Source organism: Phaethon aethereus, assembly GCF_964289735.1.
Source record: "Phaethon aethereus genome assembly, chromosome: 5".
Lineage (NCBI taxonomy): Eukaryota > Metazoa > Chordata > Aves > Phaethontiformes > Phaethontidae > Phaethon > Phaethon aethereus.
Genome location: NC_138579.1, coordinates 7,489,430 through 7,514,190, shown reverse-complemented (window position 1 = coordinate 7,514,190; position 24,761 = coordinate 7,489,430). Strand labels below are relative to the sequence as shown.

The 24,761-nt window shown below is 43.3% G+C and overlaps 1 protein-coding gene across 2 annotated transcripts; it reads left to right on the top strand.

The window, feature by feature from the left end:
* Positions 1 to 3,542: 3,542 nt before the first annotated feature.
* Positions 3,543 to 24,761, top strand: DHRS7 (dehydrogenase/reductase 7; the record flags this gene model as incomplete). Of its 2 annotated transcripts, XM_081999909.1 has the most annotated exons (7): positions 3,543 to 3,909; positions 8,899 to 9,051; positions 15,072 to 15,178; positions 16,182 to 16,421; positions 21,699 to 21,821; positions 23,773 to 23,988; positions 24,726 to 24,761. In XM_081999909.1, exons 1-7 carry the CDS (start codon positions 3,774 to 3,776, stop codon positions 24,759 to 24,761), a joined length of 1,011 nt encoding a protein of 336 aa, XP_081856035.1. In that variant the 5' UTR covers positions 3,543 to 3,773. The 2 variants fall into 2 exon arrangements, with proteins under 2 accessions (XP_081856035.1, XP_081856034.1); XM_081999908.1 differs by lacking the exon at positions 24,726 to 24,761 and having other exon boundaries at positions 3,628 to 3,909; positions 23,773 to 24,262.

Below are 24,761 nucleotides of genomic sequence, written 5' to 3'. Positions count from 1 at the left end.
AAAAAGGCAGGCTCTGTGTTTCTTCTAAGTCCTCTTTTCATATTAAAATGCCACAATAAGGTCTCCCCAGCTCTTTCTCTTCTTCAGGCTGAACAACCCTAACGCTCTCAGCGTTTCCTCATAGGAGAGCTGTTCCATCCCTCTCATCATTTTTGTGGCCTCCTCTGGACTTTCCCCAACAGGTCCACGTCCTTCTTGTGCTGGGGACCCCAGAGCTGGATGCAATGCTCCAGGTGGGGTCTCACAGGAGTGGAGTAGAGGGGAAGAATGTGAGCTGGAAGTGCACATTGCCTGCTCATGTCCAATTTTTCATCCCCCGGTATCCCCAGTATCTCCGCAGGACAGCTCTCAATCCATTCAGCCCCTAGTTCCACTGTGCCATTGCACTTTTGCACAAGGTCTTCTCAATACTGCACAACTGCAGAATAAAAATAAATCTATAGGAACAGCAATCTAATCAAACATTTATTTCTGCCTTATTGCTTTGGAGACAGAAGGCAGCTTATCTTGCTTTTATTTACATTAAGTGTGTCTATATAATTTGTGTAATGCTTAAGAATAAGGCATGTTATCATGTTATGTGCTGAGTTTAATTGATCTGTTATCTGGTGCCACAGAGTCAACATGGGGAACCTCAGCAAGGTTCACAGCAGGGTGTGGAGCAAGACTGTGACCTCCCACATTGGTAACTATTTCTCATTTTGTTTTCAGAGCCTTGTACTTCATCTTTACATTGGCTCTTGCACTTCACAACCACAGCTAAGTACTTTGTATAGGTATGGGAATATGTTTACTGAACTCCAAAGTGCTGTCTGCATCAATCACAGCACAAAGTGCAACAGAACTGTCTTTCATTCTGTTGATGTTCAGGTTGACTTTGGTTGACTTTTAAAAACTGTTAGCAGTAATGGCCTCTTCAAAAAGTGAAAATTAGCTTCTCATGTGGAAACTAATTTAAGGCACTAAAAGGAGAAATATTTTTTGTTTTGCTTAGGAATTTAGATGTTGGTCAAATCCGAGGGATTTGTTATGATGTTTTACTTTGCTTTGGTATCTTGTCAAAGAACTCTATGTAGCTGCTGGCTCTGAAGCAACAAAAAGAGCGTTGTACTTCCAGAAAGGAAAGTCAGGGCACTGCTGGCCATCAAGGTGAGACAGGAAGCTGGCAACCCTGGGCTCCCATCAATCTTTTGCCAGTTGCCTTGGGGCTGAGAAGAAATCTTGCAGTCTGGCATGATTTGGATGGTTTACAGCAGTCATATGTAAAAGCTGCAGCCTGGGATAGCCTTACTGCTTTTTACCTGCTGGGCATATCAAAAGAAATCTTTTTAATAGACTTGAGTGTGTATAATTAAGATAATCCCGTAAGTATATTTATCTATCATTAAGATAATACCAATGAGATGAGCATATTTACTTTTTATAAGTTGGAAAACAGCAAGAATGGACATTACCTTGTAAAGGACCTTGTAACTTTTTCCAATGTTCGCCTTCCCGTACTCAGTCTGACACTGAGCATGTCTTCATGCACTGAGCAGGCACTTCATGCCTGTGCTTGTAATCTAGGGGACAGGCAGTAAAATCCCCACTGATGGTGACTGTGCAGGTGTACAGATGCACAAGAACTCTGTAATGGAACTTTTTTTTTTAAACAGAAGAAATCTATTTTACTCAGTTTTGTTGTAAAAGAAGGGTGAAGCACAGAGTTACAAGAAAAATTCTCGCCAATCACAGGATGCTGGGACCTCGTGAGCTTCTTAGGCATTCTTTCCGCGCTCAGCCCAAGCTGCTGTATACCTGTCTCTTGGGATAGCCGGGAAAAACCCGACTAGAAATATACTGTGCAGGTGCAGTGTACGTCCTCTTCCAACTTCATACTGCCTATTCTGGTGTGTTGTTGTGCAAAGCCTCATGATTGTGTGTGCACCATCTGCACGTAGCACAAGGAGGAAATAAGAGCCAGAAAATATTTTACCAGAGCTTATAAAGATCTGGCAGGGATGGACAGCTGAATTTTACAATGAAAAAATTTGTTGATCATGCTGTAATTTTCCACTGGAAAGTAAGGAAAATAGTTTAAATTGCTTGCTATTTATTTATATTATTTGTTTTGCATGGCATTAAGGTTCCATTACACTATGTGTTGCACTAACACAAAATAGTTCTCAACTCAGTAAAACAGGAGAAAACAGGGAAATATAAAGAGTATCTGTAACCGTGACACGTAACTCAGAACAGTCATAGTTCCTGTGATAGTCTTCCTTCATAACCTCCAAAGACCTGTTTCTTTTCTGAAACACAACAACCATCTAATTAATGATCGGTTTAGACACAGTTGAAGATCGGTGCTATTTACAGAAACAAAGTATGTTGGCGACGTATTTTTATTTTTCTATCACCTTTCCCTTGTCATATGGATTAGGTTCTGACTGATTTGGTGAAAAATCAGTCAGAACCTAAAAGTTTAAAGGTAGACCATGGCTGTGTTTTGCCTCAGAAAGCTGTAATTCAAAGTTTGCGGCCATTCAGGTGTTGATTCATGAATCCTTCAGTCAGCGGTGGAGCTGGGGCAGACCGGGCAGCTGCATGTGGTAAACATGGCTGTCCCGTGCTAAGTCTTCTGATAGATGGGGGGCCTTAGCCTGCGAGATTTGGGAACAGGGTCCCTGTGCCTCTCTGAACAACTGCGCGGCCCAGCCTACATGAACTCTGCTTGCATTTCTGTCACGTATCTGGGAAGCAGGCAGAAATCATTATGGGTTCCTCTTTTATATCTGTACCTCCTGCTTTGAAAGACTTTGAAACGTCAAGGTAGTAAGAACAGAGTTTTGCGCCTTTCCACGTAAGAGCTGTAGATGAGAGTGATGCGATGTCCAGAAATGCTGCAGTCCCTAGGTTTTTGGTACCTGTGGGTATCCAGCACCACCGATTTCAGAGACCAGACTTTAAACCCAAGCTCTGGAACACTGGCCAGAGCAGGCATCTGTGAGAACTGGGTTTGCCTTGGCAGCTGGGGCAGCGGGAGGCATGGCCAAGGATAGCATTACTGCAGAAATCTGGGTGGGAAAGGTCTCCACGCTGCGAAACGAGCTGTGGCCTCCTGCAGAAGGGATGCAGCGCGGTCTGTGGCAAGAGCTGGCGGTGGCTGCAGCTGGGCTGGGGGCCGCCGGGGAGCTCCGGTGGGGAAGAGGAATCACTGGTGTGCCCAAGGGGCAGCCATGAGGCTCTCCTCAGGACGGCCACCGGCTTTTGATCTCTAAGGACCGAAGCCGAACTGCCCTGGACACCTGCCCAATGCCCGAGGACATGCAGTGCCCAGCGTCGTTCACGAGCAGGGAAAGGGCAGGCAGCCCTCCTCGCCCCTCAGGGGCGCGTCGAGGAGGAAAATTAAGAGGGCCCTGCTCCCAGAAACCGACCTTCACCCCCGCCACATGCATGGCCTCTCCCCTACAAGCCCAGCGCTTATCGCCGCAGCCTTGACCGCGCTAACCCCGAGGCCGCGTTACCCGCCAGCCGCGGCCGCCGCGGAGGCTCCGGCCGGGGCCGCCTCGGGCCCGGGGAACGCGGGGCAGGACGCGGCCGGCGGGAGAGGCGCAGCGCGCACCGCAGCTGCCCTGCGAGGAAAAAGGGTGGAAGGGGAGGCGGGAGGCGGGGAGGAGGCCGGCGCCTCGCTGCCGTGGGGCAGGCGCTGGCTTCAGGCAGCGGGGGCGGCTCCCGCCGCGCCGCGGCCCTGATAAAGGGGCGGCAGGAGCGGCGGGCGGCGGCGGGCGGCCATGGCGTGGGGCTGCGCGCTCTGCCTGGCGCTGGCGGGCGGCGCCCTCCTGGCCCTGCTGGTGCAGGCGCTCCGCTGGCTGCGGGCCGATGGCGACCTCACGCTGCTGTGGGCCGAGTGGCGGGGGAAGAAGCCAGGTAAAGCCGCCTGCCAGCAGCCGCCCACCGCCGGGAGGGTGGCGGCGGCGGCGGCGGGCGGGGGTGCCGGGCGCGCGAGCGGTGTCCCCGGGGGCGGGTTTGGGGCGTCCGTGAGGGAAGGGGCATGGCGGCGTGTGGGGAGGAGAGGGGACCCCAGCGACAGGGCTGAAGTAAGTTGCCTCAGCTTGGCGGACCCAGCCCTCGGCAGCTGCCCCGCGGGCTCGGCTGAAGACCAACAAAAGTACCCCCCAAAACACCATTTTCCTGCCCTTCTCCAACAAGCTGTGGTGCCCCTGATGCCCATAAAGTAGCTGTCTAAAAGCAACTTCGTGGCAACGGTGAGCTCCAGCGATCTGTGGCAAGAACTGGCTTGTATGGCCCAAAACCAGTTGTTTTGCACCATTTACAGGCAGCTGTCTGGTTCTGGCATGGGTGTGTGGAGTAACGCACCAGGCTGCCTGGTGAGCGCGAGGCTCAGGGAGCATCGAAGGGAGGGTTGGGGAGAAAAGAGGATGCTTTGGCGCATGTGGCCAGGATGAGTTGCTTCGTAGTCTGTTTAGCTTCTGTTTCAGTTTGCTCTGACATCTTCAAGCAGATTTCAATTTCACGGTAGTGCTGAAAGTGTTTACAGTGTAGTAAATGTGAATATTAAATGTTTGGATTGAATGGGTTTCCTCTTCTGGGAATTGTGCCCTGAAAGGCGTAAGGGAAAAGCACCACGCGATTGCTGTCTGTGGCTTTACACCTCTTTTCGGTAAGGTGCTGCTTTTGACACCTGTGGGAACAAAGGTTCCATAAAATGCTGTCGGACAGAGATTTTCAACTCTTGCACATGTTGATCTTTCTAATTTGACTGTAATTCTGCCTAATTCTGTGCAAAGGTCTTTAAAAATATTTTTTTTAAGATGGGTTTTAATCATGGGTTTTAATTTGCTTAATAGAGACTTTTGATCAGAAAAGCCACAAATTTCTGAATATTCCCCCTCAGCTTGCCAGCAATGGTGATTCGAGGCTGCTGTGCTGGGTGCGGGTGGTTGAGGTGGAAGAGGGGAGCTCTTCTTGCATCTAGCTGGTCAGGGGAAGAAGCTGATCTGAAAGAAGATGGGATGAAGGACACTATAAGCTGTCCCATGTGGGAAATGAAACTGGGTGTTGGGTTGAGGTAGGGTGATAGGACTGCATCAAATGAAGGCAGATCAGGAATGTGTACCTGCGGGGCATAGTGGAGTAAGGGTTCGGGTTTGAGATAATGATTCGGTAGGGGATGGTGGCACGGGTGAAGGTCAGCATTAGAAAGGGCTTGAGAGAAGAGTAGGACAAACTTGTTGAGGCATCTCTGTCTTCTGCTTTCAGTAGAAGCTTACTGCAAAAGTGCTAGTCCATATAATGGAGAAGAGAACAGAAAAGCATGCACAAGTAATAAAGCTCTAAGAAATACTACATTTAAATCTGTGTAAGCAATCTTCTGTAACTCTTTGGATATGCAGCCCGAAGTTTTATAGTAACTCCATCAGGTAGTTATCTACTATAAGAAAACTACAAAAAAGCTTTGCCTGTGGACTTTGCAAAGAGCGCTGAAAGACTTGGGGCAGAGAAACCAGGTAAATCTTGACGAATACAAACAGAATTGAAACTTTGTCCTGGGGGATCTATGTGCAACGTACATCAAAATATAGGAGTTCTCAGGTAGACATAGTGTTATTTGAATGTAGCCTTCAGTCTTACTGGAAGCCTGGAAACCTTTTAACTGGTCTCTAAAAGTTCCCATATAAAGAGCAATGTAGTCATTTCCTGATGTAGTTGTTTCAACATGTAATGTAAGAAGAATTGGGCAGAATTCTGTCAACATAAACTCCTTTGCTGTGTTTTGCCCCTGCTGTCTCCCAGCCTCAGTGCTTTTAATTAACTAAAATGAAATGCTGAAATGATAGCATTTAAGTGGCATTTTGCTGATAGTTCAGCCATATACATGTGGGATGGTGGTCTCACAGTGCTGACCCTAACTGCTCAGGTGGGAAAACAGAAGGGACAGAAACTGGAAAAGATGCTTCTTTAAATATGTTCCCACTTTTCTCTTCCTTCTCCCCATATTGTGCACATAATGTAGTGTGCCTAGGTAAGTAATGTGTGGACCCCATGGAAAAAAAAAATTGGTTTTTATTTAAAGCTACTCTTGCAGTCATTGTATTGTGTTATCCCTTCTACAACATTATTATATTGATGTTGAAGGTTTTGGAGATAAAAATTCTTAACCAGAAAGCAGACTGATCTCATATGTTTCTTTCTCTTGTGCTGTAAGCTATAATTATGAAGAAAGGCCTTAATATAGGTAAGACCGGTTCCATTTCAATGATTCAATGAAGTCACTTCTGGATTTTGTCATTGGCAGGTGCTGTATTGCTTCCCATCTTCTAAATATTTGTGTGGTCGGGAGGCAAGGGTTATGGGGTGCTGGATGACTATGGAGTGCTGGATGACTTTCCTTAGGCATTGTGTTTCATTAGCTGAACAGCAGTCACTCTGAATGGTGTGCTTTTCACAGGCAGTGTGATACTATCAAACTAAGGAGGATTCTTTTACGCATGAAAGCCTACATATCTGAAAGCCTACTCTTTAAGCTGGGAATAATGGTATGATTGGTATGATTCTTTAGAGGTGTGGGGAAGATGTTCTGCTTTAAACCTCCCCAACGCAAATTTTTTTCTTGAATGAAATGATGTGGCAACCTTGTGCTATAGGAGCTATAAAATGTTGGGAAAAAACCTAAACAGAGCTACAAAAGCACTTCTTTGATTACTTGCAGTACTATTCTGTTCAACGTCTCATTTGTTATGCCTTGTAACACAGTAGTTAACAGTTAGTAATAGTGTAATCTGCTTTTATTTTTTAATTTGTCATGGTTAATTTTTAAACTTATTTCCAGCAACAACAGGACATTTATTCTAGAGCAAGCTGATGGTTTGATACTTGTTCTACAACACTTGAGCTATGTTTCCCATTATGTTAACTCCCAGTAGCTCAGTGCTTGGTGACTATCACCACTATCAGTGGAAAACTTTCCTTATCTCAGTTAGTTATTCTGTCCACAGAACAAGATCCTGAATTACTGCAGTGAAGCTGCCCAAGACAGGTTGGGAACAGGGAAACTGAGTAGTAGGAGGAAGCGGATTTGTTTTCAGTAGCAAGAGGAGATGAGTGTGGTAAGCAGGGTTGAAAGTATGTCCGTGTGTTCTTTTGTTCATGTAGTGTTTGTCTACATGGGTTTTCTGCCAAAAAAAAAAGCAATAGGAGAGATGAACCCCCATATTTCTTGTGATTAATTCAATGAATTAGTAATGTATTGAAATAAAACTGTAGACAGTGTGAAAAACCTTATAGACAGCAGTAACTTGGTATAGTTAGTAATAAAGTGGCTATTCCTACAGCAACACCTCTTTCCACCTCCCAAGTACATTTCTCCTTTGGAAGGGGGCTGTTGCTGTTTTTCTTACTGTTTTTAAAAGCAAACAATAACCCCCCAAAAAACCCCAAAGCTTGATTTTTAGGAGGGATTTTTCTTTGACTAAAATACTGTCAGCTTAAAAAAGCGGAAATAATACTCACTGCCAGTTCCACAAACTCAAGTTGAGCCCCGATAGTCAGTCTTGAGTGCTCTCTGCTCTTGTCGGAAGGCTGGAGGGTTTTGGTGCTGATCTCTTAATGGGATTTATGTCATTAAGACTCTGAAAGAAATCTGAAACACAGTGTAGTACAGAACCAGGAAGTTTCACTTCAGATTACTGAAGTAAGCAGGAAGTAAAAGCAGTCCCAGCCACTGGCTGCAGTGAAAAAGAAGTACTTTTGCTAAATTAAATGAGTGGGTAAGTTTCAGTTAGCTGAAAAATGCTGTTCTGGCCTTTTTCAGAGTAGAACTGGCTTTAAGTCTCAGGAACTGCATTTGGCTCTGCTGTTTCAATTAGAAGTTTTTATTGGTTGGCTACATGTTGTTGGAATACTCCTCTGTACAAACTTGAGAAGTAGAAGGAAGAGCTCCTGTCAGCAGTGCCCTGAGTACTTGAGTCAGATTTTCACTGAGACTAATATTGACTAACACTAATCTTGAAGAATACATAGAAGTGTTAGGCAATGATACATTCCAGAAAGTGCTGTGAAATTAGTGATCATTCATCCTTAAATCATGTTCTAGAATTAAATGGGTGATTTTCATCCATCTGTTGTATTTGATGATTTTGGATATATGTCTGGAAAACTAAGCCTTTTCCCAGCACACAGGTGTATCATGGCATGTGGAGTGGGGATGATTGCAAACAAGGGGCAACAGGCATGTAAGCAGAGGAGTAAGATGCTATTATTTTTGCTATAGGTTAAAAAAGCATGCCTGGGCAGGAACTATGAGTACATGGGAAATTCACACGTGAGCTTACACCCTGGGAACTGTGTGTGCTGTACTCTGGCCAGTGCAGGACTAACCTGCAACAGACACAAAACAAAGTGGATGAACACCCATTTGGTTTGTTACGATTAGCTGTCTTTGTTCAGGGAATTTTCTGCTGTCCGCAATTACTTAGAAACATTTTTGAGGTAGAACATTATTGGGGAAGGTTTGCTTAGGCTTTTGCTTGGGTTTGCAATGCAGTAACTATTTCCTGTAATTTCCAAGAATTTTCTTCTCCCTTTTCCTCTGAAGCACTTTTTGATTAGGTTAGTGGAAATGCTATGTGTGGACAGCCTGCAGAAATGCAATCAAATTTCTTCCATCAGGTAGATAATCAGTGTTTATTCAGATTAGCCTTGGAACAAAGTTCAAGTGGCAGCAGAACAGCTATGAACAATTTCACAACTGCATGTGACCAAAAAATAAAGAAGTCAAGATTTTGTAATAGCCCCCCCAAATGTGCATATTTCTTAAAAACAATATCAGATTATACCCCTGCAGTGTTTATCCTAGCATTGGCAATGTGTGAACTGCTGTCTTGATTCTCTTGATAGAAAATGAACTGCGTGGCAAGGTTGTCTGGGTGACAGGAGCTTCAAGTGGAATCGGAGAAGAATTGGCTTACCAGCTATCAAAGATAGGAGCCTTGCTTGCCATCTCAGCAAGAAGAGAGGATGAGCTGGAAAGAGTGAAAAAGAAATGCCTTCGTAAGTACAACTTACTACTTCATGTCAACAGTTCCACTCTTGCTGTGATGGGGGTGCCACAGAAGTACTAATCCACATATCGCAGGAATAAGTTTTACGATGAAAGTCAACTTTATACCTAGCTTCACTGTTAGTTTGAAGTTGGCATTTTCTTTTTGTGAATGAGAAGCCTTTGTGTAGACTTGCATTATGAATTCTTTCATAAGCCAGTGTTACCTAAAAATCTCATTATCAATTGCAGATGGTCTTGTAAGATACTAGGTTAAGAAAGAGAATAAATACAGTGGGAAATGGAGGAAACAATCTGAGGGGTATTATCCAATTAAGAACCAAACCATGTAGCTGCATGCTACTGAGAAGTTGTCTTCCTTCAGGTTTGTGCATATTACAGTCAGACTGACAACTGGCTTTCCTCGTTGGAAAAGGAATGAATAGAAATGTTCAGAAAAAGTTGTTCTGAGCAAATGCAAGAAAGAATTTCCTGTAGATCAAGAGGAACAAATGTGAAGCAGTATGTTTAACTATTCCAGTTGTCTTTCATATGCCTGCTGAGCCAGTAGTCTGGCTTCATTCCTCCTGTTTCTCTTTTTCCCTTCCGTTTTCTGGCTTGACAGCGAGAGGGATAGACAGTGAATTCTCACTGATAGATAGAGGTTTTGAACATGATTAATGCTGTGCCTCTTTCAGACTATTTATCCTCCATGGCTCAGTATGAGGTATTTTATACTGAGTACATTATCACACTGACAGTTCATTCCTATTAATGTTGATAGAATGTCCACAGTCTACCTTGGAATGTGTGCTAGTGAATAATGAAATGTTTGGTTTGGGTTAGCACCTAAACATTTCTAGAAATCTAAACATTGCAGCAGGGTACTCTAAAATCTGTTAAGGAGCTTTCAAAAATTCACAAATCCTTGTTTCTATTTTCTGATGCTTAAAAAAAGCAGTCACTTAAATAGTTATCTTCAAAAAGAAGTAAGGGACATAAGATGACAGTGTGGTTAAGTGGTAATCATGGCAAAATTCCAATGCCATATGATGCAATGTTTAGTGGTCAGTAAAAGTATGCAAGTACATCTGCGTCTGCGGCCGTTTGTTGTCATTGCAAAACTGATAACACTGGATAGGCTGGCAGGAGCCATAATCCTCAATATCCATTTTCAGGCAACACTTATATGAGAGTGCGCTGTGCTAAGGAATAATCAGAAAAATTATTTCAACTGGTGTGAACCAAGAATACAGATTTATCTAAGGTGATTTCTGCCTCTGCCAACTTTAAGTGATCCTGTGAATGTCTTAGCTGTGGCATATATTAGCTTTAAAGTCTCATGTAGCCATGTGTTTTGCAAGTATATGCTACTGAAATTTATTCTAACTATAGGTCAGATTAGTAGGAATACTGGAAACTCTTCAATAACATAGAAAATACAGAGTAACTATAGCCAGCCTTTAACTAGCAGAAGAGAGTAATTGGGCCCGCTTCCCCTCTTATCCTTGTCTTCTCAAGGCTATGTAAACCCTGCTTTCCACCCCTTTCCTTGATTATTATGTGCACTACCCCCCCCAACCATCTTAGTGACTCTATGCTACACTATTTCCTGTTTATCAGCATTTGCCTTGAACTAGGGGGTTCAAAATTGGACGCAGTACTCTAGATGCAGTCTTAGAGTGCTGTGTAGAGGCACTTAAAAATCACTTCCCTCAGTCTGCTCTTGTTAGAGCAGCCCATTAGCATTTGTAATTGCCAGAGCTAATTGCTGACTTACGTTCAACTTGCTGTTGTCCTCCATCACAACCTCAGGTCTTGTTTGGAGACCTGATACCCAGCCATTTGGCTGTCGGCCTGCAGTACTGCATTGCATTATTCTGTCCCAGGTGTGAAATTTTGCCTTTGGCTTTGTTGAGCTTAATGAGGTTTGTCAGACTGTTCTTATAGCTTGTTAAGATGCCTCTGAATGGCAGTCCTCTCCTCCACTATAGCAACTGCTCCTTTGAATGTTAACTGAAAATTTGCTGAAAACGTGTGTTTCATTGCATTATCTGAGTCATTAATGAAGGTATTAAGATATTGATCATCATGGAGGGTTACCACTTTGAATGGTTGGTTGCTACTCTTTGGGTCTGGTGATCCAGCCCTGTTTTTCCCTTGCATTGTAATCCACTCATCCAGACCCCTCGTATTTCCCTAACACAGCTTCAAGGATGCTATGGAAAACAATATAGAAAGCTACATTGTCAAGGTAAACAACATCCACTGCTATCTCCTTGTCCACAGAGCCAGTCATCTCATCACAAAAAGCAATTAAGTTGGTCAGGCAGTATATGTCCATGCTAAATCTATGATGGCTTTTCCCAGTTACCTTCTTGTCCTTCACATACTTGGAAATTGCTTTCAGGAGGAATTGCCACATAATTTTCCCAAGGACTGAGGTTGAGCTGTGTGACATTTGGTTTGTTTCAGTCACTGGGGAGCTACTCCACTTGCCAAGTACCTTCCAAAGATGAGTGAGATTGGTCAGCTTTTGTAAATCTTGGATGTGTATATATTGCCCTGCTTATACGTGCAATTTGGCCCTCACTTGGTCTTCCACTGATGTTGGTAGTATTTCTTTTCACCAGAGTCTAGACCCAGGAGTGTGGGAGACCCGAGAGGAGATCTTGCCAGTGAACACTAAGGCGAAGAAGGCAATGAATACCTCATGTTTTTCTGTGCCCTTCATCACTTCATCACCATTGCTTTTCAGCAGTGAGCTCACTCTGTCTTTGGCTTGCTTTTTGTTGGTGCTGTACCTGTGAAGCCCTTGTTGCCTTTCACATTCCTTACCAGTTTCAACTCCGTCTGAGCTTTGATCTTCCTGATTCCATCCCTGCATGCTTGGGCAGTGGGTCCATGTGCTTCCTGGGTGGCTTGTCCCTGCTTCCACCTGCATGTTTTCTTTTTGCAATCGAGTTCAAGAGTATTCTGTAAGGTTTGAGTAGCGTGGGATGGATTAAGATTGAGTTGCAACATGTAATATCAGCTTGAATTTGGCTGAATTATATGGCATAACTGGAGCTAATAGGCTTTAACATGCCTGCTGTAGATGCTACATAGAGCAGCAACCTAACTTGATAATTTGGATATTAATGTCAGAAACAAGCGCATATATCCTGTTGACAGTTTAGAGACACCACCCTGTGATGCACGTTCATGCATTCTGCACTGCTTAAAAGCTGAAGGAGAGAGAGAAGGAAAGTACTGTAAAAGCTATGTTAATACCTGTTGAGTCATGTGTATGCCAACTCAATGCTTCATTGCACTTCTGCAGGAGGGAGAGAAAACAACTTGTGTAACTTAGGTAATTCTTGTAAGTGGCTTCTTTATTTCCCCCAGATACTCTCTGCAACATGAATTGAATTCACTAGTAACGTTGGAGGCTGTTGTGTCTCAAAAGCCCTAAAAAAAAAAAAAAAAAAAAAAAAAGAAAAAAGGAGATGGGGTGGTGTTTCTTGTGTGTTGTGTGGACAATGCTCAAATATGATTTAAATATGAATAAAAGACAATCTATAAATTATAGAATTATACAGTGATTGAGGTTGGAGTGGACCTCAGGAGGTCATGTTGTCCAGCCCCTGCTAAGAGCTCATGTTCTGTTAAAGGACATTATAGAAGATAGAAATGAAAGAAGCTGAAATGCTGAAGAACTGGTAAATAAAGGGCCTGTGCTGAGTAGTAGTGTTTATCATGTTATGAGAAACTGTTGTCTTGGATTAACATGTATTGAAAAGAGTTGTTGATCCGAAATACTGGAGGGGTTCCTAGGGGAAGGAGGTGCAGGCTTGATGTCGCAACAAAGTACTATTCTCAGTCAGGATTACATAGGCAGCTGTCCTTCAAAAAACAAGTTGGCTTTGGGTGATTGTAACCATGTTTTAGTTAAAAAGTAACTAGAACTTAATGAACCCTCAATAGGGAAGCAGCAGCCCATGATTGCTTGGTAAGAAAAATGTCAATCAGAAGACCTGCTGCTTGGTGGCTGGGCAGTTTGGTCCCGACGAGAAGCCCTGTATTGTAAAGCTGCTGTGTAAGGAGACTTTTTTAGACCTCCACAAGATACACATTGCTGTGTGAAAGTGGCCTTTGTTCTGGATAGACTGAGCTTTGAGCACTCAGTTTCAGATATGTTGCATCTGAATGCTGGTGGCCATGTGCAGTTCACTTTGCAGCTGGAGACACTTCACTGAAGGATGTTAACTAACGTGTGTTTAAAAGTTGTGCAAAATGATGAAGTCTAAACTAAGGTCTTACACTTGGACCAAGTGTTTTTTCTGGATTATCATGATTGTTCCCTTAAAAACATCGGTTTGGTAGTGGCCAAAAAAGGAGATGGAATATTAGGGACTGGAGAACGTAATTCTGACACTTGGGACATGTACTGGGACATGTACATGCCTTCAACACTGCATACAGTTCTGGTCATCTGCCAGAAAAACAAGGGTATTGGTGGATGGTTTAGAAAGAGGTTTAGAAAAAGGGTAGCAAGAGTGTTTTAAGTTTTGTGAAAGCTGTCGATGAGGGGTGACTAGAGCAAGGATTCCTCACCCTAGAAAAGGAGTAAGGAAGCTGACAGAAATGTATGGTCTGAGTGCTTTGGTGGGTGGAAATCAGACTGGAACTACCGATTGCCCCAAAACAAGAACTAGGCCTATGCTTTGGTTTCTTACATCATATAAAAGAGCACTTCCTTCCTTATCAGCAGTCTGTATCTCTTCCTCCGCTTTTTTCTTCCCTGCCATGTAGCTTTCTTGGTTGGGTTGACCATGTGGTCTTGTTAATCCACAGCAGAAACACTCCACATCTCCGTAGGCTTCAACTGTGTAAATCTGCTTGAGGGAGCATGAGATAGAGGTGTGTCTCTGACAGGGTAGTTTAAACTACATGGATTTTACTGCTGTCTTTCTGGAAGAAATGGAGGGGAAAATGCACATGGAAGGGTTGGAGTGAGCAATAAATGGAAATACTGGTAGCTTAAAACCAGACAGATGGGTTTATTATAACCAGTAGCCTAAATACTAGTGACCTTTGAACAGAGGCAACTTAGGGATTTAAGTAACCTCCTTATTTGTACATCACTGTAAAGACAAAGTTCAACCTTAGCTGTATATGCAAGAAGTAGTAATTAAAAAATCAGAGCGTTAGACTCTCTAAAGAGAGCAGCTGGTTAAAGGGGAGCAGGTACAGTTAGTTGTGGCTAGGAATCAATTTAGAAACAAAAATAGCACTATCAAACTAATAAAGTAAAAAAATCATGTTATATGTAGTTAAAAAAAACTGAAAAGATGAACATATTTTTGTGATTCATCTTCCCCAAAACCCCAGGGTAACAAATCAAAAATACTTCTATGGAAAAGGTCAGTTGTTTTGAGGAGACAGTGGTAGAGACTCTTGACATGAAGGCTTGAACGTGATGACAGCTGACACTTATATCAGGAGATGGGTATATTAAAAGCTGTCAGTTAAACAAAAACCTTCTCCTTCTACCTCCTCCAATAATCTAGCTTCTCTAGACTTTGCCTCATAGCTACTCAGGCATATACATTGTGTTTTGGGTCTAAATTGTACTAGTCCTATGGTCAGGAATAAACATGCTTGACCAGTTAACATACAAGCAAAGTGTCAAGGCTGCCAATATGCTGTGCTTCTGAATGGCTCAGTGAAAAATTTTATTACCGAATAATCCTGTTTCATGTTACTCCCAACTACTGCAATTTCTTTGGAGAACTGAATTGTCTACATTGTGCTACAGTCAAGCTTTTCACAAGCAAAACTATAATGCTGAGAAAAGAGAGACTTGGTAGGAACAGATCAAAAATGGAGATCAAAATGAAAACAAAGCAAGCATTTTATTTCCAACTTAATGTTACTGTTTCTTGGTATCTTTTTAGTGAAAATGGGGTCTTTAAAAACGTACTACATTTCCCACAATTGTTATGTGAGCAATCTTACTGGTTCCCATTCACTTTATGGTTGTTTTTAGAGATTAGCAACTTGAGTGAAAAAGATATTCATGTTCTGCGTCTTGACTTGACTGATAGAAGCTCTCATGAAGCTGCAACCAACAGTGTTCTTAAGCATTTTGGCAAGGTAAGGTGTGCTTCCGGGGTTGAACTTATTTTTCTCTATCTCCTATCCCTGCATTTATGTTCATATTTCACTTCTATCATATGGTAAATTCACCAGTGTCTACATTTTGCTTAAGTTTCAGTATTAAACATGCCAAAAAGTACCTTAGTTCTCATCCCTTGTGTTGCTTGCTTCTGGGTTTCAGCAGGCTTCGCAGAGATGCAGAAATGAGCCAATAATCACTGGTCATTGCCAAGAACTAAAAATTCACTTTGTGATGTCACTGAATATCTGGATCAGCTGGGGGAATCCTCAGCTATATATTTAGGGCTTAAAATTGTGTGTGAAAGTCAGAACCTTTATTTTGTAGTTTCAGTAATGCATGTAATTTGGGTTCAGAGCCATATGGGACAAAACTGGACAATGGGCACAATTGTTTTCCTTGTTTTGTGCATAGTTTTCTAGATTGCTAGTCCAGAGTACGGAGATAAAACAATAGCAGTTGGATCTAACTAACGTTAAGTGCAATGTGCAAAGCTTCAAGCTAGGCCTTTAGTCCACATTTGATATTTTAGTTTCACAGTGAAATTATGGTACTAGATTTGTTTCTTCTATTCTTTACGCTAGTTGGTTTCTGGTTTTGCGTAATATGTATTTTCAGAGGTTACCCTGCAGGACCTGAACGTTAAGTGTTATTTGCTAGAGTGCAGTAGGGTTAAAAAATGTTGTGTGGAAAACAACTTTCCAGCTGCCAGTGTTCCTGTACTAGGAGTTAACCTTGTTTGGCATCAAACACTGTTCCTGTTTTGTTGACTCAGCTCAAATTTAGCCAGCCCTCACTTCAAAGGAGGAGTTTAGTGGGGGAGAGCAACTGCTGAAACTTCTTCAGCAGCTGATACATCTTACTTGTGTATGGCAGAGACACCACCAGAGGGGAAGAGAACAGTCAGTTAACAATTGCCTGAGGAAGTGCCAGTATTAAAGGAAATGTGTTATGTTAATTTATCATTGTATCTTTCCTGAGATTGATGTTTTGGTCAACAACGGTGGACGTTCCCAGCGCTCTCTGTTTGTGGATACAAACCTGGATGTCTACAGTGCCATAATAGAACTCAACTACCTGGGTACAATCTCTTTAACAAAACATGTCCTGAATCACATGATCCAAAGGAAAAAAGGAAAGATTGTTACTGTGAGCAGTGTGATGGGTATCATGGGAGCTCCTCTTGCCTCTGGGTACTGTGCCAGCAAGCATGCTCTGCAGGTAAGTTAAATTTCTGAGATTAATTAAGTCTTGTTGTGTAATAGACCAGCATCAGTTAGTGCTGTAGCAGACTACATTCTGTGCCGAAAACACAAGTCACACCTGAAATTGCACACAGCATATGTAACTTCCTCAGGTTTTGAAAGTCCTTTAGAATTAATTTGCTCTGAAATGTGAAATATCTCAGCTCCTGGTGTAGATTTATTTTCCTGACTAAAATCCAAATGCCATCTTAGTTGGGCCTAAACACTACGTAGTTAAATTCCGATGTGAAACACAAGACCTTAGCCTCTGGCCTTCAGATGAAGGGATACCTAAATCAGAGGATTATTCCGTTGCATATAGGAGCACTGATGTTCTCCTCTTAATTCAGTTACGGTGGAAAAGTCACTGGTGAGAGTTTTAAGACTACCGGAAATCTTTAGGACAGTAAAGCGAGAACAGTGAGTGGTAAAGCAGAGAAATGAGAATTCCTGATCTAGCTGGGAACATGTGAACAAATCTTCCCAACAGTTCTGAATCTTGCTGTGGTGGGAAGAACTGGCAGCTCATAGTGTCTTAGGAAGTTATCTTCTGCCTAACACTTAACTTTCAATATTGCTTGGAAAGAGTTCTTGAAAGCAGTCTCACTTGCGTAGAAAAACATGAAAGAACAGCTCAGAAAAGTATCTGAGGGAAAAAAAAGCCTGTATCATTGAGGAATCATCTGTTTAACTAGTAAATTTATTTAGACATATTTGTCTTTCACCACTGCTTGACTTCCTGCTAATGTACATTTTGTTGTCAGTAAAATAAACTTCAGCTGTGCTCAGTGATGGTTTAAAAAACTGGCACTTTCTTACTCCCTACTTGGATTTAAGCACATAAACAGAGTAAATAACTTTGCTTAAACTATGGGATCAGTATCTTTTTGACAATTTGACTAACAGCAACAAAAATATAGCAAATGGCTGACACTGCAAAGCCACTAGGCACTTGAAAGAAAGAAGTTGTAGGAGACAGTGGCAGGTCTCTACTAATAAAAAGTTCACAGTTGGTGATGGCGATGATGTTGCTCTTCATTTGAGTGACAGCAATGAAATTGCCTGTTAGAGGCCAGCTTTTGGTTTAAGTTACACTCCTTTATTTATTAAGTGTTCTTCCAGTTGAATTACCTTTTGGGTGTGGTGTAGTTGGTCTAAGCATGGCTAATTAGTTGGAGAGCATAAGGAATTCATGTGTTGCTTTAAAAATTCTCAGAACTCTGAATCTCATGTTAAGATCGAGAACATGGAAGAAGCTTTAAGGAGATAGTTTACTAAAGTTTGTGGATTAATTAAAAATAACCTAACTGAACTGCTTATATCTCTGTTAGCTTCTGCCTTTGCTCAATAACCAGGCCAGACTCCAAACATCCTTTCTTGTTTCTTTCACAGTAATTCTGCAAGTACTAATTGCAGGTGTTAAAACATGTGATTTGCAACGTAGATTCCAAAAAGACTGTCTGAGAGTCTCTTGTCAGTCTGGAGTTAGGGCTAGATGTGGGCATGAAACCCCCAAGAAATAGAAATGCTTTTGTGAAATACCAAACTTCACCAGTACAGTTCAGGTAAAGGAAGTCTGTAGGAATGACAGTCCGCTTCAGATAGGTATTTTAAGATCATCTTGAAATGAAGATTGTGTTTTGGTCGCCAAATTTGAGCCTATCAGTTTTTGTGTTTTTTTAAATTCATGCCTTGGGGTCTACCACAGGTGACACAATTAATGCTGCAATCTTAATTATGCCTTTTTTTTAAAAGTCCGTCCTTTTGTTCTGGTGTGGTGGGGTTTTTTTATTTCTTTTAAATGGCAGTTGGAGGAAGAAGGAAGGAATTAAAATTTGTTCTTGAAACAGTCATGCTTTGATTCATGTCAGTTGGAATTCTTCATAACGACATTCTACTCATGAAATTACCCTTTATTTCAGTTCTGGGAGTGCTATAAGAGCATGAGCCAAGTCCACAGGAGCCTCCATCTGACTGATGTAGTTTCTCGCCTAGTGTGATGATGCTGATGGACATCATGTGCCATTCCTCTAGTTGTAATTCATATAATTGGTGGCATGTGGAGTGAGTTGGAAATGGTGGCCTTCAAAATGTTCTTTAATCAGCAGCTTGTCTAATAAGCACATGGACTGCACTGAGCAGCAACCGTTACTCTCTTTGCTCAGCCTCTGGTCATGAGGGGAGTTTCTAAATGTTTCTGTCATAGTAGAAGTCAGGTCAGCCTTGCCACCTTCTGCACCTTCTAGGATTTGGTCACTAAACTGGAAAAGCCCAGAGTTGTCTTAAAGCAGTTCATGTTCCACAGATCCTGTGTCTGCATGTCAGAGCTGGCTTCCGTCTGGGCTTGGTGGAAACACTCAGATTTTTCCCCTTGCACTTCTGTTCCTTTGCTGCTCCTGGGATCGGGGGCTGCTCCTGCCTGAATTTAAAGAAGAGAGCACTTTCTTTTCTTTGTTAGGAATTTTAAGCTTGTCCTCTGGGAGGAAGTGGAGGAATTTCATACCAGCTATCTTTGGATATCTAAGATAAGATAAGTGCTGGAATTAGAGGACCTGTATATACTGTAGATAGAGCCTCCACAGGGGACTGAGAGTATGTAAGATTCTGGTCTTGAAGAGGCTCTTTTCAGCACGTCAGCCAGGACTTCAGCTGAGCAAGTGCCCTGGCCATCCTGTGTTGCTGGTGAAGACTGCACCTCTTCCCCATTAGGGAAGGAGAGGCCACACGAACCTCTCAAGATGGAGGGGGATAGCAGAATGGCCACAGAGCAGAAACAGGAGCTCGCTGTCATCTCTGGCTACAGGCTTTTCATGTTTACAGGCTGTGCGACCCATTAATGAAATGGCACCAACTTTGACAGTGCTACTCAAACAGCACTCTGGGGAAAAAAGCCTCAGCAGCCCTGTGGCCAGCTACCGTGCAGACAGGGTCTTCAAAAATGACAATGCTCGGCTTTTGGTGTCTTGCAACCTGCTCAGGTCAGCAAGGCTCCCTTTGTAATACCTGGAGAGAAGCAGCAGTCTGAGAGCGGAGTGTGCCAGAGGCAGCGCGCTCTGCAGGAAGTGTCAGAAGTTGCCTACAGGGCTGACTACTGTTGTGTGCTTTCATGTGGCTACTCAGGACTGCGGGCAGGTGCCCATTTTTAGGTAGAATTTGCATCCCAGAAGCCTCCCAGCAATTAAACTGGTGTAGGTGCTTTGTCTCAAGTGACTGAGCAATGTTTCTGGCTTCCTTTCTATCACAGCATTCCCAGACACACACCCTTCCACCTCCTCGACTCCTGGAAGTACATCTTGAGTTTGCCTCCTTCAGGCAAAATGGGAGTCGGTTCTGTTTCTCACCAAATCGCCCAGGAGAGATAAGGGAGTGTGGGCTGGGAGAGCTCCTGCTTTGTCCTGCTCATGCAGTTCAGCGTCAATGGAATAACTAACGATGGCCCAAAGGAGGGAAGATAGCCATGTAGGCTGCTCTTCAGGCTGAATTTCTAGGAGAGCCTGGACTTCCAGTCATTGCTGGGTGAACAGCATCCAAAGCGCACGTGTGAACAAGGGGCAGTACCACATTGTCCCCTGGCCCATAGTGGCCATGCTCATGACCCACGCTGCCACCTTCTCCCTTTTGGGGTCTAGTGTCATCTTACTTGTTACTTTTTCCTCAGCTGGACTGACAGCACACCGTCTGTGACAGGACTGCACAACCTAGGGGACCCCTTGGAGAAAGGAGGAAATGGGGAAGGTGCAGGTCTGGAGTATCTATCCACAGCCTAGAGTGGTGGATAAAGCACAGCCGTATTGGTGCCACACCTGAAAGTGTGCACCAGGGGCAGAGGAGGCTCCTCAAGGGCAGAAGGTAATCTAGGGGAGGGCCTGGGTTTTTAGTCCAAAACAACTGGGTGGTTGGCAGATCTGCTTCCCAATGTGTCCAGAAGCAGACTTCTGGCCATATAAGTGTCTTTATGTTAGAATTTACTCCTCTAGAAGTTACACATCTCCAGGCTTTGATAACATGCTGTGACAGACCTGATACCGGTTATGGGGCCTGCAGGTATTTACAACTTGATATACCTGGTCAGTGTTTTTACAGAACGTAACTGCAAAGCTTGTGTGCAATCTATAAGCTGGAATTAGTCACCAGCAATTGGGAAATTAGAGTCCATGTCCTTGGCCATAGGGGTGCACTGGTGCGCACCGGTGTGCACCTCATGGCTTAGCTTTAGTGGATCGCCCCAGTTGACTACTTCTGTGCCATGACAGGAGCACAGCTGACTGATTTTTAGCCCTGTGTGGCACTTCAGTTCAGAGCTCTGGGTCAGCCAGCCCTCTTCCCAAGCTGGGTGGGAGTACAAATTATAAATTTTTACTACCGTGGGAGAAGTTTATCACCCTGTGGTCACTCCGTCTCTGTCGTGACACAAAATCATGTGTTACAGGAACTGTTGTTAACTGTTGTTAACCAGGTCAAAGATAAGACACAACGCGGTATTTGCTAAATCCTAGCTCTACAGTGCTTGACCAGCAACTTCAGTAGAAAGCACCTTCCTGCATTGGTCATGTTGCCCATAATAGTTGCTGTCCAAATGTGAATTGCCACAGAGATTAAGGAAACTTCTATGCTGTTAGCTTAAAGAAAAGAAATACTAACTGCTTTTGTAATTATAGTGTAACTTAGATACACTGGTAGCATATTCCTCGTAGATTAGTATCTATGTGGATGCAATTTTCAAACTCTGTAGTGAATGCAGTGATGCAGAATTACCCCCTAAAATATCTGTGTGCACCTTTGACTTCTTAATGTGCTGAAAAGTTTTCCTCCTTCTCTCATCTAAAACCAGTGCCACTTACTAAATAGAAACAATTTAAAATCTTTAATCTCACCACAAAGAGCAATTCACCTGCAAAAGATAATTTCTGCAACGTTGCAGTTCTTATGATTGGTGGCATTTCCACTACCAAAACAGTGAGGCTCATCCTCAGTACAGGGACAGCAGAATCTGGCTGTAGCTTTGAGAAATTATTGTGTATTTGAGAAGTCAAGGATAGATTCCTTAGTGATTTATGTACCAATGTCTATACTTGCAGATAAAATTTTAAATTAGCCATTGAATGTGAAAAGACAAAGGAAGTAGTAGGAATTGCTTTTAGTGGAATACTGTTATCTTCACAGCATAAATTAGTATGAAAATATGTAGTCAGTTAGATGTTGCTACATGCGGACACATGGCAAAGGAAGATGACATTATTGCCTTTTCTTTTAGGGTTTTTTTAATTCTCTTCGGACTGAGCTGACTGACTACCCTGAGATAAGTATTATCAACATATGCCCAGGGCCTGTACAGTCCAAGATTATACAAAATGTCTTCACGGAGAATCTTGCAAAGGTAAGGACTCAATTCTGTTGCGATAAATCCAACTTTGCTGCAGGCCCAGTGATCCTTTCATGGTTTTCTTTTCTTTTTCTCCTCCTAGCAAACACTAACCTCATCTTCTTGCCAAGAAAAGCTTTGATTGGTGCGGAACTAACAGGTCTTGTAATCCGTTGTGGTATCAAGCCCATATCAAATGAAAATAAAGTTTGAGAATTGTTATGCTTACTCTCTTCCATCACATACAATCCAAGTCTAGTCAGATTTACTGTACGGCTGCCCTGCTGCACTTTTGGGGGAAAAGCCAGGATTTTCTGGAGACAATTCTGCATGCAAAATACTATCCTTTCTGCACAGGTAGCTTTTTGTTTGCCCTAGTCACGATGTCCCCTGTTTGGTTGACGCTGTTGTTGGCAAAGCCACTGGAGTCAGCTGATGTGAGGCATGTGCTCTTTTCCTGTTAGTGATTGTTCAAGGAGAAAAAGCAAAACTTTCCAACTGCACCATTGCTTTTAATAAAGGCTGCCTAACAAAGCAGCTGGCAAAACACGCTACTATGATACATCAAAATGTAATCTGTCCTAAATTCAATCAATTTGAAGTGCAGGATAAGGCACTAGTTGGGGGGGGAATCTCCCATTGTTGAATTGAGTTCTGAAAGGATTTTTGGCTTGCAAAACTTCATACTTCTGAGAAAGAAAAGATGTACTTTTTGAGCAATCTGGAAAACTTGCAAAACAAATTCCTCAGATTTCAGCATGGCAGAAGACCTAGGAGGAAGACTGAATCTAGACCAGAATTGCTTTTGCTCTGGGAAATAGAAGAACAGATTGATAGAGCAGTCTGTTATTGCTGGAGTGAAATGCGTATAAATTCACAGGCCTGTGGCTTACATTCTCCAAGCGATACATGCAGACAAGATTTCAAGTAAGACATCCCTGCCAGTGAAGAAGCCTGTTGCTTTTCTCTTGTTTGAGATGGCTGCCCACAGAGCAGAGCTGGCAGGAATATTTAAGTTAATGGGAAATGTGGCCTCATCTACTAACTTGATTACTGAGTGACCTGTAGCATATAATGGGGTAGGCAGCTGGGAACAGGAATGTTCCCATTTCTTGGAGCCCTCAGCTGCAGAATGGGTTACTTGTTTTGATTGATAGATCTATTTCATGATAAAGCAGAAGCCATGCTGAAGCAGGACAGAGTTTGGAGAGCCATTTTTTTCAACCTTCTTTGACCCATCAATCAAGACATTAATTAAAAAGGTGCCTTATTTAAGCATGTGTGCTAACAGAAGGTGCTACATGTCCCCACACCAAGAACTAGAGGCTTAGCATAGCAAGGGATCACAGAATCCTTTGGGTTGGAAGGGACCTTTAAGGGTCATCTAGTCCAACCCCCTGCAGTGAGCAGGGACAGCTTCAACTAGATCAGGTTGCTCAGAGCCCCGTCCAACCTGACCTGGAATGTTTCCAGGGATGGGGCATCTACCACCTCTCTGGGCAACCTGGGCCAGGGTTTCACCACCCTTGTTGTCAAAAATGTCTTGCTTAGATCTAGTCTAAATCTGCCCTCTTTTTGTTTAAAACCATTACCCCTTGTCCTATCACTACAGGCCCTGCTAAAAAGTCTGGCCCCCTTTAAGAACTGGCAGGCTGCACTAAGATCTCCCCAGAGCCTTCTCTTCTCCAGGCTGAACAACCCCAACTCAGCCTGTTCTCACAGCAGAGCTGTTCCACCCCTCTGGTCATTTTTGTGGCTTCCTCTGGACTTGCTCCAACAGGTCCATGTCTTTCCATGGGTTCTCTAGCCACAGTCTCTGCTGTACTGGCCGGGTTCTTCTACTTATGCACAGTGGAGAAGCTGGGAGGAGAATGTCTGTGGCACAGAGCCTGGCTCTTTATACTTTCTCTCCCCCAAACAGAAGTCCAGTTCTAATCCCTCCTCATGCTCTCTTTCTACCCTCCAGTCCATAGAGAACAGCGGCGATCAGTCCCACAAGATGCCAACTGACCGCTGCGTCCGGCTGACCCTGGTGAGCACGGCCAATGACCTGAAGGAGGCTTGGATCAGTGACCACCCCTATCTGGCTGTTTGCTACCTCTGGCAGTATGCACCCACCTGGGCTTGGTGGCTGATGAACAGAATGGGCAAGAGGAGGATACAGAACTTTAAGAGCGGAGTGGTAAGTTTATTCCTCTTTGCTTGCTTGCTTTTTTTTGTTTTTAACTCTGCTGACAGACTCTTCAGCCATGGGAATGTTGGGATTGCATTTTGGATCTGTTTCCTTTTTCCCTCCTCACTTCTCTAGCAGCTGATGCCAGGCCAGACTCCATTGCTGCATGCTTGGTAGTCTAGAATTACTGCAGTGCGGTCACACCACAGAACAGTGAAGTCAGTACGTCTTCTAGCGCCAAAGGCCTTGCTCTGATCTTCATCACGCAGACTGCAAGTTCAGAACTGGGCGTTAACACAGAGCTGAGCTATAAGGCAGTAGCGTAAATTATTTAATGCAACTTGGAATTAAGACTGCTGAAAATCTCTCCCTTGGTTGTGGCTAGTTTTTATATCAGGTGTGTAATCTGAGCCCCTCCCAGACGTACATTAAGCAATACTGCCTGTTGAGGCTCCTCACTCGCAGTCACTTCGCTGAAGACGGATGTGCTGTGCAGTGATGTGTGTGCTGCTTGGTAGATGGTGTTTTTCTTACTGTGCTTTTGTTGAACTTGGTACAACCCCCACCATGTCAAAGTACTCCAAAAGCAGGAAATGCAAAAATAAGGGTGGCACATGCACTGTAAAGCTTCCTACTTCCCCACTGTAACTGCCCACTGTCACAAGCTCTTTCAAAGCAAAATAACGCTGTGGGTGAAGGACTTAAATATGGGGGGGAGATACTGATATATTGTACTCTTGCTCCAGGATGCTGATGCCTCTTACTCAAGAAAGAAGAAGTAA